The following is a 19,391-nucleotide window of genomic DNA, read 5'->3' as shown; positions in this document are numbered from 1 at the left end:
CCACAACTTTTCATTTTGAGTCTCTCTACTTTTCTGGGGAAAAAGGACCTGACTTGAGCGTCGGAGGGCCTGATCCGGGGACTTTTTCCCTGGGTTCTGGTCTCTAACGTGAGGGGGGGAAGATCGTCTGAGTGTGTGCAGGGTCCTGCAGCATCGTCAGCCGCCCGGGGGAGCCGAATCGCCCACGACTTTCCGTCAACAACCAGGCCACCACGACCAACCTCCGTCCGACTCAGCTTCCGGACAGGATCAATCAAGATTTTTTTTTTTTAAATTCTATCTCTACGAAACTCTTATCCTATCTTGATAACTCAACAATCCTATCACAAAGTTTGGTCAAACTTGCCACCTCAGCCTTCTATCTTCACAAATTTTATCAACATTAAAATAAAGTTTAATCTCCAACACCTCCTCTTAAACTTTATTTTGTGACTCCAAGTAGATTCCGCATCTTGATGAAATCTTCAAATTTGAGTGGCTTTGTAAAGATGTCAACAACTTGATCTTTGGTCTTCACATAGACTAGCTCAACATCTTTGTTTTTCACATGTTCCCGAATAAAATGAAAGCGTATATCAATATGTTTACTTCTTTGATGATATACTGGATTCTTCCCCAATGCAATTGTCGATTTGTTGTCAATGCAAATTTGAGTTGCTTCACTGTGTTCAAATTTTATCTCCTTTAGCAAGCTTCTTAGCCATATAGCATGACTAACACATGAGGATGCAGCAATGTACTCTGCTTCACAAGTGGAAAGAGTAACAATAAGTTGTTTCTTTGACATCCAAGAAAATGCCGTATCTCCAACGAAAAATGTAAAGCCGGAAGTGCTTCTCCGGTCATCACAGTCTCCACCCCAATCACTATCTGAATATCCAACAAGCTCAGAATTATTAGAGTGAGAATAAAATAGTCCATGATTCATAGTACCTCGGACATAACGAAGGATTCGCTTGGCTGCCTTCCAATGAGTCTCTTTAGGCTCTTCCATGAACCTGCTCACAAGACCGACTCCATATAATATATCCGGTCGAGTGCAAGTTAGGTACCGCAAGCTTCCCACCAAACTTTTGAAACGTGTGGGATCAACCGTCTTTCCTTCGTCATTCTTGGATAGCTTTGTTCCGCAGTCCACCGGTGTGTTAACTGGATTACAATCATCCATTCTAAATCTCTTAAGGAACTCCTTTGCATATTGTTCTTGAGTCATAAATATGCCATCAACTCCTTGTTTCACCTCCAAGCCGAGAAAGTAGGACATAAGTCCCATATCGGTCATATCGAATGCTTTTGCCATAGCTTCCTTAAACGATTTTATCATTTGAGGCGAACTTCCTGTCACGATTAGATCATCTACATATAATGATACCAATAAGATGTTATCATTGTCTGCTCTTACATAAAGAGCATGCTCATATGGGCATTGCATAAAGCCATTTTCTTTGAAGTATACATCAATTCTTGAATTCCATGCTCTCGGTGCTTGCTTCAAGCCATAGAGAGCTTTCTTCAACTTCAACACCTTTATTCTTGCCCCCTCTTGATGTAGCCAGCCGGTTGTTCAATATACACTTCTTCTTCTAAGTAGCCATTAAGAAATGCCGATTTAACATCAAGCTGAAATATTTGCCATTTTAGTTGAGGAGCTAAAGAGATTATCAACCTTATAGTCTCCATTCAGGCAACGGGAGCAAACACTTCTTCGTAGTCAATGTCGGCCTTTTGTTTGTAACCTTTTGCCACAAGTCGCGCTTTGTACTTTTCTATTTCTCCTTGAGCATTTTTCTTCACTTTATAAACCCACTTCACACCAATGGGTTTATGGCCATCGGGCAAAGTAGTAAGATGCCAAGTTTCATTCTTCTCAATTGCTTTCATCTCTTCATCCATGGCTTTCTTCGATTTGCTATCTTTAATAGTTTCTTCAAAAGATACAATTTCTTCATTAGCATAAAGACAAATGAGATTAAGTGGAGTTGTCACCTCATATATTTCTTGAAGACTTCTTGTCTTTTGTGGTGGAGGATCTTCTTCATCCAAGAGTGATGAAGAAGTAGGCGATGGTGGTGGAGTTGGTTCTTTCTCCTTCACTTATTCTTTTTCTTGAATCATCACCATATTAGTGTTCCAATTCCAAGCACCATCTTCTTAAAATTCAACATCTCTACTTATGATAATCATTTTGTTCATTAGATTATAGAGTCTGTAAGCCTTCGATCTTGCATCGTAGCCAATGAAAATGCAAGGTAAACTTTTGTCATCAAGCTTCGTTCTTCTTTGATCTGGAATGTGTGTATAGGCAATACACCCGAAAATCTTCAAATGAGATACAGATGGCTTAAATCCGGTCCATGCTTCTTGAGGTGTAATTCCTTCTAAATTTCTTATAGGAGATCTATTTAGCAAATACACCGCACAGTTTACAGCTTCAGCCCAAAATTCTTTGGGTACTTCTTTCGTTTTGAGCATACTTCGAACCATGTCGAGAATAGTTCGGTTCTTCCTTTCAGCAACTCCATTTTGTTGAGGGGAGTAAGGTCCTGCCAAAGGTCTCCAGATGCCATGATTTTTGCAGAATTTTTCAAATTCTTTTGAAGTGAATTCACCACCACGATCTGACCGCATTGCCTTGATAGTATAGCCAGATTGATTTTCTACCAATCCTTTGAATTCCCTGAACTTCTCAAAAGCATCGTCTTTATTCATCAAAAGATAGACCCAAGTTTTTCTGCTAAAATCATCAATAAAGGTTAGAAAATATCGACGACCTCCAAAGGAGGTCGGAGTGATTGGCCTACATATGTCCGTATGAATGAGTTCAAGAGGGTTCTTAGCTCGATTGTGCGATTCATTCGGAAAACTTGCTCTAGGATGTTTGCCAAGAGTACACCCTTCACAGATATCATCTTGAGCATTAATATGAGGAAGACCATTCACCATTCCTTTGCTTGAGAGAAGCTTTAGAGCTCTGAAGTTTACATGCCCGTACCTCATATGCCATAGCCATGTAATATCCTTTATGCATGCACTTAAGCATTTTGCAGTAACATGCTTAATATCAAGAGAAAACATCCTATTTTTAGACATAAGAATATGAGCAATAAGTTTGCTTTGCTTTCTCAGACGAAGACTATCATCTTTTAGTTGCATATTAAAACCTTTCTCAAGCAATTGTCCAAGACTAATAATATTTGTTTTCATGTCGGGCATATATAAACATCAGTGATGTATGTGTGAGATCCATCTTTAAGTTTGATAAGAATCTTACCAACGCCTCTTACTTGGATTTTGGATGCGTCTCCAAATGAAACTTGTCCATTCACCATTTCATCCAACTCGACAAACATATCTTTACGCCCGCACATATGATTGCTTGCCCCGGAGTCTAAATACCACAAATTCTTGTTTGAGGAATCTCCATCCTTTCTTGCTAGCAAAATTACATCATTGTTATTGCCTTCTTTGTTAGGACCAAAAGTAGCTAGAGGGGGGGGGGGGTGAATAGCTCGTCGCGTTCGCTCGGTGCTTGGCGTTGCTTGTTTCTTCAAGAATATGCAGCGGAAAATACAGAAACAAATACAACCACGCTAACACTAGGATTTTACTTGGTATCCACCTCCAAAGGAGGTGACTAATCCAAGGATCCACACCACGCACGCACCCTCCACTATGAAACACTCCTTTTCGGTAACTACCGAGGGCGGAGAAGCCCTACAAGACTCTCGGTACAAGAAGAAGGAAAGGGAAACAAAATACAAGCACAAAGCTTAATGAATGCAGAAAACCCTAACCCTAACTTCTCTTCTTGCCTTTGATCCGCCTCTTGACTCGGAGAGCTTCCAAGAACCTTCAAGAACTGGCGATCACGAGCTTTGAGAGTGCTGTGGAGGAGCTGGCGAAGATCTGAGATGAAACGGTGAAGCGATGCCGAAGGAAATGAACGCCTGCGGCCTTTATCGACGCCAACGGTCGGATCCCGATCGATTCGAATGTTCCCAATCGATCGGGGAGGCTTTGGATCGATCCACGGATCGATCCAGAGCGCCTCTATGCTCTAGAAAAGCGCCTGGATCGATCCACGGATCGATCCAGCGCTTATCGCGCAAAGCAGCCGCGTCCCAATCGATCCACTGATCGATTGGAACATCTGGATCGATCCACGGATCGATCCAGAGGCTCTCTGTTCGCTTAGGAGAAGCCTGGATCGATCCAGCTTCTGGATCGATCGATCCAACACTTGGTTTTTGCCCAAAACCAAGTTCCAAGCCTCTCAAACCAACATCCGGTCAACCTTGACCTGTTGGTACATCATGCCTAGCATCTGGTCACTCCTTTGACCTGCTAGGACTTCCCACCAAGTGTCTGGTCAATCCCTTTGACCCACTTAGACTTTTCTATTCATGCCAAGTATCTGGTCACTCCCTTGACCTACTTGGACTTCCATCAGATGTCTGGTCAATCCCTTTGACCTATCTGTATTTCCTCGTGCCAAGTATCCAGTCAATCCTTTGACCTACTTGGACTTCCCAACACCAGATGTCCGATCATCCTTGATCCATCTGGATTTTCCCTTGCCTGGCTTCACTCACCAGGACTTTCACCTAGCTTCACTCACTAGGGTTTTTCATCTGCCTAGCTTCACTCACTAGGGCTTTCACCTGGCTTCACTCACCAGGACTTTCACCTAGCTTCACTCACTAGGGTTTTCCTTATGCCTAGCTTCACTCACCAGGACTTTCACCTAGCTTCACTCACTAGGGTTTTCACCTGGCTTCACTCACCAGGACTTTCACCTAGCTTCACTCACTAGGACTTTCACCTAGCTTCACTCACTAGGGTTTTCCTTCTGCCTGGCTTCACTCACCAGGACTTCCCTGTCAAGTATCCGGTCAACCTTGACCTACTTGACTCTTCTTCAATCAATTTCTTATTGTCAAACATCTAAACTCAAACCAAGACTCAGCTTGGTCACCCAGGTCAACCTTGACCTGAGGGATGTTGCACCAACAATCTCCCCCTTTTTGATGTTTGACAATACCACAATAACACTTACAATACCACATGTAAGTTAGGCTAATCCTATAGCCTCAATCTTCATGCCACTAGGTAATGAACATATAAATTAAGCTCTTCATTCTCCCCCTACGAGGGCACACTCCCTCTAGGTAATGAAAGCCTAACTTACACCCATTCATAGGTCCTTTCATTCTCCCCCTATTGGCACACATCAACCCATCTTTGGGCACACATCAACCCATGCCCCAATTTTGGGTACACATCAACAAATCCATTTGTTGACGACTCTCCCGAAGAGTTACTCATCATTGTTCACAACATCACTCGTTGTGATCAACACGATAATGAAGGTCCCATCCCCTTCATTTATCCTTAACTTCTCCCTCAATGTAGACAAATACCCAACCTTGAGCATTATCTAACCACTTGAGTTCCCACTTGAAATAATGAGGATATCCACTCCCCATTTCAAGTTCAAAAGCTCATACATGAGCATTTTCTTTAAAAAAGGTTAACCACCTTCCAAGGTTCATGAAAAGTAATTTTTCATGTCTTTAAAGAGTCCCTCCCCCTAAAGACATGGTGGTGACTTCTGTCATTGCACCAACAATGACTTGGAATCCCTAAACCTTTAGGAAACCCAAATTTAGAAGTTTTGAGGTTCAAATACTCAAAATTTGAAACAAACCTCAACCTAAACTTCAATGAAGCCTTCCTTAACCAATCCATCCTTGTTTTCACATGAAAACACCCTTTGTATGTATACAAATGTATTTTAGGGGTTTGGAATAGTTACCTAGACTCAAAGAGGTTCAAAGATGCTGAAATCAAGCCTTCCCAGCCAAAATCAGCAACTTGGATCGATTGAAGTTGGGTTCCAATCGATTGAACATTTCTGAATCGATCCACTAATCGATTCAGACTACCTGGATCGATCGGCTGATCGATCCAGCGAGCTTCTGCTTGGAGACTTACCAATCGATCCACGGATCGATTCGGGCACTCAATCGATCCATGGATCGATCGAGCTCGATAGTTGCTGAAATTCCATTTCGGTCAACGAAACCCTAGAAAATTCTACAAAAATCCAAAAATCATGAAATTTCGTGTAAACATTATTTAGGGCATATACTATCAAAGAAAAATAGTTTTCTATGAAAATACATCATATTTTCAAAGATTGACACAAACTTGAAAACTTGCAAAAACTTTAGTGTTTTTCTTCAAGTTTGTGTCTAACTATTCAATGGTGATTACTATCAAAAGATAGCATTCACCAAGGTTTTCCAAAAACATTTTAAAAACATTTTCAAAACCAATATCCCATCATGTTCCTTGGGCATAATGCACATGACTTGTACATTAGCTTTCCCAATGATGGGAAAACACATAACTATGTGTTTTGATGAACCTAAAACTCAAAAGAATGCACTAAATCAACATCTTGAGCTTTGTTCATCATCCTAACATCTCACTTGTATCTAATGTGCACTAATCACATACAAGTCACCTTATAGTCTTTGTGAGATATAGATTTTGGTTTTTGCCCTAATCTAGGGATCATGCATATCTATCTAGGCATTTTAGAAATATTAGACATCCACCTAGGATGTCACTTGTCAATAAGTGTCGTTAAATGTCATTTGTCCTTAATTACAAGGAATTAAACTTAATGCATGATTATGTTATGGCATACATCAAAAGAAAATAATTTTCAAAAGAAAATATCCTATTACTACATGATGTATGAATGTCATGACATGGTATTTTTGGATTTTTCATAATAAAACATGAATGCAAAACTAGACATGATGTCATGGCATAAGATGGGCAAACAATCATGGCAAGATTTAGCATAAATAAAATATACCTAGATTAACTATCTAAGTATCCTTAAAGTCTTAGCTAAACTTACACCTTAAACCTAGATTGCCCTAAAGTGCTACAAGAGAATGCCAAAGCCTAAATTGGCATTTCTAATTTCCTTGATTTAATGTATGCCAATTGAAAATAAACATGTCCTCAAATGTTGGCATATTCCATTTTTCCTCAAGAGTGATTACATAAATCAAGGCCCGGATTGCCTTAAATTTCCAAGAGAATACCAAAATCCCAACTTGGTATTTCTCAAGGTTTTCCCAATTTGTGCCATTTTAAGATAAAATCAAATTTTCACCATTAGACACATTTTACTCTTTCAAGGAGTAATCAATAATTCCATTTCATTTTCAAAGGTTAACTAAAACCTTGAAAATGCTCCTTGAGTGTCAATTTCCTCAAAGTTGGGTTAACTACCCTTCTAATCGGAGTTGACACTCTCTAACCCATCTATGGGGTAGAGAAGATGCTCCTAGGAACCCAACACCTATTGGTGCTCCTTGGATGCTCTAGGTACTCACTAGGGATAACTTCCCTAGATACCTTCCTAGTGACCTTGTTGAGCTTCTTAGAAGCCTTGGTCACACTTTCTAGGTCAACTCTAGGGATAGCTTCCCTTGTAACCTTCTTTGTGACTTTCTTAGACTTCTTAGAAGTCTTAGTCACATTTATTGCAAAAATACTCTTAGGGATGACTTCCCTAGTATTCTTGGCTTGACCACTAGACCTAGGGTTTGTTCCATAACTATATGGAACTCTATGGTAAGAGGGCACATCCTTCTTAGCCTTTGGTTTGTATCCCAAACCTCTATGGCCATTAGATGACCTTTGTGCTCCTAGACCTAGGCTATGCTCATTTTGCCCTTTTAGGATATTTTCCATCCTTTTTAGGGTCCTTTCCATTTTATCAAGCATTGACCTCAAGACTTGATTTTCTATCACTAAGTCCTTAGTTTTAGATTTTTCATTTGATTCATGAGCATATTTGTTCTTGGGCTTGTATCTAAAATCTTTAGAGTTATTGCCCAAGTGTCTATCTACCTTCCTAACCTTAGGTTGGGTAGTTTTGGCATGTAGGGCCACATGTTTTTCCTTAAAGCCCTCATGCTTTCTATTCTTATGGTAAATTGCATTAAAATGATAAAAGTTAGAACTATCATGCTTTTCACCATAATGTAAGGGGGTAGGCTCAATAAATGTTACCTTCTTCTTTACCTTGGAGGCTCCCCCTTGACAAATGCCTCCTTGAGCCTTGACCATCTTCTTCCCCTTGGGGCATTGACTTCGGTAATGCCCTTTTTGATTGCAAGAGAAGCACACAATGTGCTCCTTGCTCTTCTTTGTTCCGGGGATGGTCTCCTTGGGCTTCTCCTTGCCCTTTTGTGCCACTTGGCTCTTCTTCTTGGCCAATTTAGGGCATTTGCTCTTGTAGTGCCCACTTTCCCTACACTCAAAACATATTATATGATTTTTATTTTTAATTAAAACATTTATACCTTCTTGTATAGAGATGACACTTGCTCCTCCATTTGATATTTCTTGAATTTCGGAGGTGGCACCATCTTCTTCTTCTTCACTTGACCCGGATGTAGAAGCTTCTCCTTCTTCTTGATCCGGCGTCACCAAAAATTGCTCCCCCTCAATCCTAGAGGTGAAGGCTTCATCATCTTGAACATGAAACAAGGAGTATGCTCCCTCCTTGTTCCCTTCGGTGCATTCCCTTGAGGATGAAGCTTCTTGGATTTCCTCTTCTTCGGAGGTTGAGCATCTCTCAACCTCGGAGTCCTCCTCTTGGTCTTGCTCCAAAGAGTCACCCTCTCTGGATTCTTCATGATCTTGTACAGTGGAGGGGATCTCTTCATGAAGCTTAGCCAATTTGCTCCAAAGTTCCTTTGCATCTTCAAATTCTCCAATTTTGCAAAGAATGGTGCTTGGCAATAAATTGACCAAAAGCTTGGTCACTTTGTCATTTGCCTCGCACCTTTGGACTTGCTCCGGGCTCCATTTGCTTTTCTTTAGAACTTTGCCCTTTGAATTTCTTGGAGCCTTGAAGCCTTCCATAAGAGCAAACCATTGCTCTATCTCCATCATAAGAAAATTTTCGATTCTTGATTTCCAAGAATCGAAACTCGTAGAAGTGTATGGTGGAGCCACCCTCGTGTCGAATCCGAGTCCATCTTGGAATTGCATCTTGAAGTTGAGCTTTTTGATATCTTTGACTTTGACAATTTTTGCTTCAACTTCTTCACCCTCTAGCTTTTCTTGTTATGCTTGACCCTTCCGGCGATGATTCCGGTGAAGAGCGGCCTCGCTCTGATACCACTTGTTAGGACCAAAAGTAGCTAGAGGGGGGGTGAATAGCTCGTCGCGTTCGCTCGGTGCTTGGCGTTGCTTGTTTCTTCAAGAATATGCAGCGGAAAATACAGAAACAAATACAACCACGCTAACACTAGGATTTTACTTGGTATCCACCTCCAAAGGAGGTGACTAATCCAAGGATCCACACCACGCACGCACCCTCCACTATGAAACACTCCTTTTCGGTAACTACCGAGGGCGGAGAAGCCCTACAAGACTCTCGGTACAAGAAGAAGGAAAGGGAAACAAAATACAAGCACAAAGCTTACAATGAATGCAGAAAACCCTAACCCTAGCTTCTCTTCTTGCCTTTGATCCGCCTCTTGACTCGGAGAGCTTCCAAGAACCTTCAAGAACTGGCGATCACGAGCTTTGAGAGTGTTGTGGAGGAGCTGGCGAAGATCTGAGATGAAACGGTGAAGAGATGCCAAAGGAAATGAACGCCTGCGGCCTTTATCGACGCCAACGGTCGGATCCCGATCGATTCGAATGTTCCCAATCGATCGGGGAGGCTTTGGATCGATCCACGGATCGATCCAGAGCGCCTCTGTGCTCTAGAAAAGCGCCTGGATCGATCCACGGATCGATCCAGCGCTTATCGCGCGAAGCAGCCGCGTCCCAATCGATCCACTGATCGATCCACGGATCGATCCAGAGGCTCTCTGTTCGCTTAGGAGAAGCCTGGATCGATCCACTGATCGATCCAGCTCCTGGATCGATCCACTGATCGATCCAACACTTGGTTTTTGCCCAAAACCAAGTTCCAAGCCTCTCAAACCAACATCCGGTCAACCTTGACCTGTTGGTACATCATGCCTAGCATCTGGTCACTCCTTTGACCTGCTAGGACTTCCCACCAAGTGTCTGGTCAATCCCTTTGACCCACTTAGACTTTTCTATTCATGCCAAGTATCTGGTCACTCCCTTGACCTACTTGGACTTCCATCAGATGTCTGGTCAATCCCTTTGACCTATCTGTATTTCCTCGTGCCAAGTATCCAGTCAATCCTTTGACCTACTTGGACTTCCCAACACCAGATGTCCGATCATCCTTGATCCATCTGGATTTTCCCTTGCCTGGCTTCACTCACCAGGACTTTCACCTAGCTTCACTCACTAGGGTTTTCCATCTGCCTAGCTTCACTCACTAGGGCTTTCACCTGGCTTCACTCACCAGGACTTTCACCTAGCTTCACTCACTAGGGTTTTCCTTCTGCCTGGCTTCACTCACCAGGACTTTCACCTAGCTTCACTCACTAGGGTTTTCACCTGGTTTCACTCACCAGGACTTTCACCTAGCTTCACTCACTAGGACTTTCACCTAGCTTCACTCACTAGGGTTTTCCTTCTGCCTGGCTTCACTCACCAGGACTTCCCTGTCAAGTATCCGGTCAACCTTGACCTACTTGACTCTTCTTCAATTAATTTCTTATTGTCAAACATCTAAACTCAAACCAAGACTCAGCTTGGTCACCCAGGTCAACCTTGACCTGAGGGATGTTGCACCAACATTCTTTTGACGCGTAATTAGCATTCCCTTGCACATTGTTAGAGCGGCATTCCGTTGCATAATGACCAAATTTGTTGCAAGTATAACATCTTACATTTCTTTTGTCATACCTCTGGTCTCTACCTTGATTGTTGTCTTTACTTCTTCCTCGGCCTCGAGCAAAGCCCCTGCCACGGCCTCTACCTCGGCTACGTCCACGGAAGTTACCACGACCACCGTCATTTTCTTGCGAACCTTCGGTCTTTGACTCTTCTTTCTAGTCAATAATGGTGAGCTTGGTTTGTAAAGTCTGCTACATAGGCTCTCTCCTTCTTCTTTGCATTCTTGCTTCATGAGATTGTAGAGCGCTTAATAATTCTTGCACCTTCATTTCTTTCACATCTTTTGATTCTTCTATAGCCGCAACTACATAGTCGTACCTTGGTTCCAACGATCGTAGAATTTTTTCTACGACGCGACTATCTTCAATGTTATCGTCATTTCTTCTCAATTGGTTGACAATAACCAATACCCTTGTAAAGTAGTCTGATACATTTTCGGACTCTTTCATCTCCAACGATTCAAATTCCCCTCTCAGGATTTGAAGGCGAATACTTTTTGCTCTTTCATCACCTTTGTATGCTACTTGTAGGATCTCCCATGCCTTTTTGGAAGTTGTAGCTTCGGCTACATTCTCAAAAGTAGCTTCATCAAGAGCTTTATAAATAAAGAAAAGAGTTTTTTTATCTTTTCTCTTTTGTTCCGCCATTGTCGTCTTTTCTGCCTCCGTTTGGTCGACTCCTTCTTGAGGCGCTTTATAGCCTCTTTCAACAATATCCCACAAGCCTTTGCTCTCCAGTAAGATACTCATTTGGATACTCCAATTGCCATACTTCAAATCAACAAGACGAGAGATAGGAAGCATCGACATGGCTCTGATACCTCTTTGTTGGAAAAGGAATTATTGGAGAAGAAAAAAAGATTATAGAAGGAAAATGTGGAAGAGGTGAAGAATCTCTACGTGGAGAGGAGGAGAATAAAACAAAACACACAACTTGCTTCATTCATTGAAAAGAGGTACATTTTTATAGGCTTATTGGATAAGCACTAATAATCAAGATTTTTTTAAAAAAAATTCTATCTCTACGAAACTCTTATCCTATCTTGACAACTCAACAATCCTATCACAAAGTTTGGTCAAACTTGCCACCTCATCCTTCTATCTTCACAAATTTTATCAACATTAAAATAAAGTTTAATCTCCAACATTCCAGTCACCATTGCCAACTTTTTCATTTCATCGAAAATTCTACAAGGAATTGATGTAGTCAATATTAATCTGCAAGCAAGACCTACATATCTGCGTGGTCGATATTTGTAAAATTATCTATTAACACATGGGATGTAAATGAATACTTGGGCAAATGAACCCATTATTCCTGAACAAATTTAATTTGTTTATGTTTGTTTAATATACACAAGATTAATTAAATAAATAATCTTGAATAGTTCATTAAATTAAATAAATAAAAATAAATAACCTTGAATAGTTCATTAAAATAAATAAATAAGTTTGCTCATTAACTTTGGTGAACAATGTACGTGAACAACATTCATAATCAATTTTCACGAATCATATTCATTAATAAAATTCTTTTTAATATGTTAAATAAATAATAAAATAAAATAAATAAGTTTAAATTATCAAACTCAATAATCAATCAAACAAGCTTGAATTGAGAGTTTGATAATGATCCTGTCCGAAAGTCAAAGAGATTGAAAGCTGGGGATGTGGCGTTCCCACTGACCTCCTATGGACTCCGCTCCGACCTGCAACGCAGACTACGTCAATGCCGAGCCAGGGAAGGGGTCCTCGACGTTGGCCCTCCGACGCTCAAGTCAGTCAAAAACGATGAAGTATAAGACAGAGCAACAAGAAGACTGTAGCGCAAATAGTGAATATTGCATACCTCCGCCGATGCTTGGACCCCCCTTTATATAGAGCTCCTGTAGCGCGCGTGTATGCTCCCCAAGGCGGGCACACATCCCAAAGTTTCCTCTGAAAAGACTTGTCAGTAAAGTATCCATGACACAGTACCTTAACAGGCCGAGCATATCTCTGAAGTGACAGTGAAAGCTTCTGCCATACGATTTTCTGGTTGTCCATGCTCGGTGTCAGCGACACCAACTCCCAAAAGGATGTCGATGGATATCATAGAGAGTGTACTGCTAGGCCGAGTGGGTTGGCCGCTAGGCCAGAATTCTGCTGCTCTGGTGACTTGTCCAGTCGACCAGAACCTCGCTACTCCTGTGCGGGATTCCACTAGACCGTCATTCCATTGTGTTTTTGTCACGTCTGCTCGGCCGAAATTCTTCTCTATCAATGTCGAGTTTGCTGCCCGGTCGAGCGGGGTAGCCGCTCGACCGAAGTTAAACTCTGCCAATGCTAGCCCTACTGCCTCGTCGAGCGGGGAAGTCGCTCGGTTCGACTTCTGCACATCATCTCTATTGAGCGTCGGTCGCTTGACTCCTTTCTCGCGTTGAACGCGGGATCGGGGCCTTCTCTCCCGGTCGGGACATGCTTCGCCCGATCGGCCGAGGATAGTTGACCGCCTTGATTTTGATCTCCACCGTAGCAGCTATCTTTCGCGGGGTGGGGCCCCTCCTCATCACCGCATCATATGCCTCCCCCTCAAATCTAGTCGAAGGAGGTTGCAAGTTCGACTGACTGGACAATTGTATGAACAGTTCTCCACCGGATCGGCCTTCGACACTACTTGGTTTCTGATCGGGATGCGACCGCTCACTGTCGGTTGGCCTGTTGAAGCTTGTCGTTTGACCGTAGGTATGCTCATTCGATCCGATCGGCACAACGAACATCTATACTTGTGAAATCTTTTCTTGGGCTGTCTCGGGCGAGCGCGATCCTGGCTTACGTCACCCAAATTTCTAGGAGCTGGTTGCTCTTGTCCAGATCGGCCCGCAGTTTAGCCACCTCGGCATTCGTATGCTCTTGAGCGGCGGAGGATTGGCCGCTTGATGACTTCATCTTCTTCATTTTCTCCTCCAAAAATAAGAGCCTTTGGCAGATGGTTAGGCTCTCCACCCAGTACTGCAAGCAACAAAGAGAATATAAGCATCGATCGAAAATAAACTATGATAATGCAAAACTTACCTCAGTAGACATCTGAGTGTGGTTGTCCGCGAGCGCCCTCAGAGGCATCATTGCTACACGGACCCGGGCATCAGCTCATATTTGGGCGAGCGACCCTTGGATGATAATTTGGTGCTTGGGAGCTCGAGATTCGACGCAAGACTCACACCACTGGCTGAGGAGGTTGAGCCAGAAGCCCCTCAACTTGAACAACCGATAGCCGTTCGGAAGGAGGTTATGAGCCATCGGTCGCTCCAGCACTTACCAAGACAAGAGTCGCTTCGCTCTCATCTTGCGGCTTTTCTTGTGAGCCGACTGGATGCAAGCCACGGCTCTCCGATTCTTCCATAGCAGCTGCATTGATCGCAACATCCGCAAGCTTCGCCTTGTTGGCCAGACGTGCGCTTAGCATGACTTCGGTTGTAAAAGAGGAAGAAAAATCAGTTAGAATCAAAGGAAGGAGTAGAGAGGTCGCATACCTAGGATGAACAAAAGTCGAGTGCGGATCGGACTCAAGCCGAAGATATAGAGGACACCCTCCAGCAGCAGCTTGTGGATGTCATACTTCTGGCCGTCCAACATCGAAGCTACGTTGAGGTAGTCCGATTGTCTCTTGTACTTCTTTAAGGGAGGCTGGGTCGCCACGTCGAGCTGCCAAAAGGTTGGTAAGTCTAGTCGCTTAGGAAAGCGCACAAAAAAGTGCTCCTTCCCCTGTTTGTTGGAGGTCGACATTTTATCAAAAAAAACCCACTTGGGCTTGGAAAAGAAAAGTCCCTGGCTCGGACGACTTGGGATAATAAAAGTAATGAAAGAGCCAGGGAGTAAGGGGAATGTCATGCAGGCGAAAAAGAATCACCACCCCGTATAGCAGCCCAAAGGAGTTCGACACTAGTTGATGAAGGGAGACTCGGAAATATTTACACACGGCGGAAAAAGGGGTGGATGGGAAACTGCTGACCGGCGGTAAAATGGCCCATAAAGAAGCAAATACAGCCAGGCAGTGGAGAATTTGGCCGATCGGAAGGAGAAAGAAGAATGACTTCATATTCGGGAGGAAGCTAAAAGAGGCTTTCAAACTCTCAGTGTTGCTAGCGTCAAAATCGGGACTCGGTAGAGGTGTATGATTGTGAGGAACTCGCCAACACAAAAAATAAAGATAGTGAAGAGATGTGAAGGAAAGGAAGCCTACGGATAGAATTATCGCTGGAACACAGAAAGAAAAGCCAGAAAACTCGACGATAGGTGCGATTGGGAGGAAGCTTATGAGAAAAAGGCCGCCGGAGGAAGCTTACGAGAAAAAGGTTGTTGGAGGAGCAGGAGAGGAGGAACATCGCCGGAGTATAGATGGAGCGTTGTCGGAGAACTCGAAGACAAAGTGTCCAAAGTCGGTGATGCGCACGGGCCTATAAGCCTTGAGGCCAGCCGACCGGAACCGTCCGATCTAGGTCACAGAAACCTAGGCCGAGATCTGACCTTTAAATTTGAAGGGTCAAACGTCACATCACCAGCGGATATTCGCCTGTCACGTCAGGCGTGCAGCGACAGTGGGTGTGACATGTGGCGCCTCACCACAGGGTCAGCATTTAATGAGGGCACGGGGCACACTTATTCTTAATGCGAAGAGATTTGTACGATTTCTCAGAAATCTGTGTGACATAAGCCAGGATTGCGCTCGCCCGAGACAACCCAAGAAAACATTTCACAAGTATAGATGTTCGTTGTGCCGATCGGATTAAAGGAGCATACCTACGACCAAATGACAAGCTTCAACTGGCCGATAGGTAGTGAGCGGTCGCATCCCGATCAGAAACCAAGTAGTGTCGAAAGCCGATTGGGTGGAGAACTGCTCAGACAATTGTCTAGTCAGTCGGACTTGCAACCTCCTTCGACTAGACTTGAGGGGGACACATGTGATGCGGTGATGAGAAGGGGCCCCACCTCGCAGAAGATAGCTGCCACGGTGGAGGTCAAAGTCAAGGTGGTCAACTATCCTCGGCCGATCGGGCGAAGCATGCCCTGACCGGGGGAGAAGGCCCCGATCCCGCGTTCGACACGAGGGAGGAGTCAAACGACCGACGCTCAATAGAGACGATGTGCAGAAGCTGAACCGAGTGGCTTCCCCGCTCAGGGAGGCAGCAGGGCTAGCATTGGCATAGTTTAACTTCGACCGAGCGGCTACCGGGCTCGACCGGGCATCAAGACTCGACATTGACAGAGTAGAATTTCGGTCGAGCGAACGCGACATAAACACAGTGGAATGGCGGTCGAGTGGACACCCGCACAGAAGTAGCGAGATTTTGGCCGACCGGACGGAGCACCAGAGCGGCGGAATTCCGACCGAGCGGCCAACCCGCTCGGCCTAGCAGTACACTCTCTCTGATATCCATCGACATTCTTTTGGGAGTTGGTGCTGCCGACACTGGGCATGGACAGGCAGAAGATTGTACATCGGAAGCTTCCACTGTCACTTCAGAGATATGCTCGGCCTATTAAGGTATTATGTCAGAGACACTTTACCGACCAATCTTTTCAGGAAAACTTTGGGAAGCATGCTCGCTCTGGGGAGCGTGCACGTGCGCTACAGGAGCTCTATATAAAGGGGGGGGTCCAAGCATCGGCGGAGGTATGCAATATTCACTGTTTGCGCTACAGTCTTCTTGTTGCTCCACCTTATACTTCATCGTCGGTGACTAACTTGAACGTCGGAGGGCCAACGCCGGGGACCCCTTCCCTGGCTCGACACTGACGTAGTATATATTGCAGGTCGGAGCGGAGTCCACAGGAGGTCAACGGGAGCACCACATCCCCAGTTTTCCATCTCTTCGATTTTCGGACAGGATCAGATAACATCTAAACGAATCAAGCTCAAGCCAAGCTTGAATTAAGAGTTCGATGACATCTAAATGAACCAAGCTCAAACCGAGCTCCAAACAAGCTCAAACTCATAAAAAATAAATCAAACCAAACTTGAACAATTATTTAAAAAATTTGATTCATTTTAAGCTCGACTCAGCTCGACTATCTTATCAAAGAAGTTTGAACACCCAAAACTCGACTCGACTTGTTTATAGTCCTATTAACACGTATACAAGTCTGGTTTAGATAATCTAAAATCCTCTCTGACACGATTAGTTTAGCTCCAATTTGTTGTTGTTGTCTCAACCTCTAAGCTAAATACCACACCTAAGTCCATATAGTTAGAACCAATCCCACACCTTGTTCACCTTTTGATAACTACTCACCTTTCATCCCCAATGGAAGTCACGACTCATGCACCTACTTGACTCTCCGTGCACTTCAATTGAGCAAGCAGGTTAGCGGAATTGAACCTACCACTCCGCTCATGATCTCACATAATTCCTCTAACCTCGGCCCCTTCTAGATTATTTCTCTAACTAAGATTCAAATTAGTTATACCAACTAGCAAACCTACATCTTTTATAGTTAACATGCATCATCAGTTCATAACACTTTATAATCAAGAGAAAGTGAATAGGTGAGAAAGTAAATAACTAGTTCAACATCATAGAAGTTTAGTATCCTCCATTAACGAAACACCTTTTTCAAAGAATGTGATATCCATTATACTCGAATTAGTTTAGATTAGTTAGTTAACAAAGTGGCTTGATTATCGAAGACTTTCGAAACCAAACAGTGTACTGGCTGCTTGTAGCTATCCCTCTCTCTCCCTCCCTCCCTAAATCCTATTGCACTAAATAATGTTAACTGATCACCCTAATCTTGACATTTCAGCATTACAATTTCGTTTAAGAAAAATGATCAATTAACACATGACAAAAGCTGTTGTTAGAGATGCTTAAATTGTCCTTGTTATAATTTAATAGTAGAAGAAAAGATAATTGGAGAGAACGGGAGAGGAAATTGTCTTATTCAATCATTCTACGAAACATCCATTGTAGCAAAAGGGTTGTTTGGTAGAACGATTGAATATGATAGGTGGAGTGGTAAAAATATAGAAGAGTATAATGATATATCAATCAATAATCAAATTAAATCAATCGTCTATTATAACACTCCTCCTTAGATGTTTGATAGAGAATCCAATATTGTCTTGTTAAAACTTTGTCAATAAAACCCAGTGGAAAAAACCTGAACGAAGGAAAAAGAATACAGTAGTAGATACTCCTCTTGATTTTAATCACTGAAGATTCTTTATTTGATGTATCCCTATCTTATGCATCAATTCTTGAATGTTGACGTCGACAATGCTTTTGTAAATAAATCAACTACATTATTACTAGAATGAATTTGTTAGACATCAATATCACTTTTCTTTTAGAGTTCATGTGTAGAAAAGAATTTTGATAAATTATGCTTTATTCTATCCCCTTTAATATTGCCTCCCTTTAGTTGTTGTTAGTCTGCATAATTCTTGAATATGTAGCATCATGAATCTCAACCATATACATTCTTGACTGCTTCATGCATTGCAATGATTTTAGAGTGATTTGATGATATCATTGTTAAAAGTTATTCTGCTAACTTCCATGATATAGCAATGTTTCCTTATGTAAATACATAATCTGTTTGAGATCTAACTTTATATGGATCTGAAAGATAACCTGTATCTGCATATCCTACTAAATATAAATTTGTCCTTATCGATTAAAATAATCTCATGTTTGTTGTGCCACGAAGGTAACGAAATATGTCTTTTACACCATTCCAATATCTTCGAGTTGGAGAAGAGCTATATCTTGTTAGAAGGTTAACAAAAAATACAATATCTGGGTGAGTGCAATTGACAAGATATGATATAATACACTAATTGCACTAAGATAAGGTACTTCTAGACCAATAATATTTTTTCCATCTTCGAGTGGACGAAAAGGATTTTTTTTGTGTCAAGCGATCGAACAACCATTGTGAAGGAAATGAATGTGCATTATCCATATAAAATATTTTAGTTTTTTTTTGTTTATGAGCATTGATAAACAAATATTACTTTTAGTAAATGTTCAATTTACAATTTAAGATAAAATTTTATCTTTCCTATATCTCAAATTCACTTGTTAAACAATTAGCAATTTTGTTGAGCTCTTCGGGAGTCCCTATAAGATTTAGATTTAGATTATCAATATATATTGCCACGATTGCAAAACCTTCTTCTGTCCTTTTTGTAAAAACACATGGACAAATAGCATTATTTGTATAGGCTTCTTGTAATAAGTATTCACTTAGACGATTATACCACATGCGGCCTGATTACTTTAATCCATATAATGATTTTTGTAACTTTAATGAGAACATGGTATTGGGGGGTGCATCATTTTCTTCTTGTGGTTTAAATCCTTCAGGGATATATATATATATATATATATATATATATATATATATATATATATATATATATATATATATATATATATATATATATATCACTATCAAGTGAACTATATATGTAGGACCGATGCATGTAAAAGGGGGAGGTAAATCACGTGATTTTAAAAACTTTATTTTATTTTGAAATTA

At 42.1% G+C, this 19,391-nt stretch overlaps 2 protein-coding genes across 2 annotated transcripts; both read right to left on the bottom strand.

Moving 5' to 3' along the window:
• Positions 1-421: 421 nt before the first annotated feature.
• Positions 422-1,432, bottom strand: LOC122043803 (uncharacterized mitochondrial protein AtMg00810-like). The gene has a single exon (XM_042604379.1). It carries the CDS (start codon positions 1,430-1,432, stop codon positions 422-424), a length of 1,011 nt encoding a protein of 336 aa, XP_042460313.1.
• A 9,625-nt stretch (positions 1,433-11,057) lies between these two features.
• Positions 11,058-11,675, bottom strand: LOC122043802. The gene has a single exon (XM_042604378.1). The coding sequence runs from the start codon at positions 11,673-11,675 to the stop codon at positions 11,058-11,060; it is 618 nt and encodes a 205-aa protein (XP_042460312.1).
• Between the last annotated feature and the right edge of the window lie 7,716 nt (positions 11,676-19,391).

Source organism: Zingiber officinale, chromosome 2A (assembly GCF_018446385.1).
Source record: "Zingiber officinale cultivar Zhangliang chromosome 2A, Zo_v1.1, whole genome shotgun sequence".
In the NCBI taxonomy this organism is placed as follows: domain Eukaryota; kingdom Viridiplantae; phylum Streptophyta; class Magnoliopsida; order Zingiberales; family Zingiberaceae; genus Zingiber; species Zingiber officinale.
The sequence above is the reverse complement of the archived record's forward strand: the minus strand, read 5'-3'. Positions and strand labels throughout refer to the sequence as shown.

What these genes read in the sequence shown, in the direction of transcription:
- LOC122043803 (XM_042604379.1), bottom strand. Translation starts at nt 1,432, where the DNA reads ATGCAATGCCCATATGAGCATGCTCTTTATGTAAGAGCAGACAATGAT.
- LOC122043802 (XM_042604378.1), bottom strand. Translation starts at nt 11,675, where the DNA reads ATGTCGATGCTTCCTATCTCTCGTCTTGTTGATTTGAAGTATGGCAAT.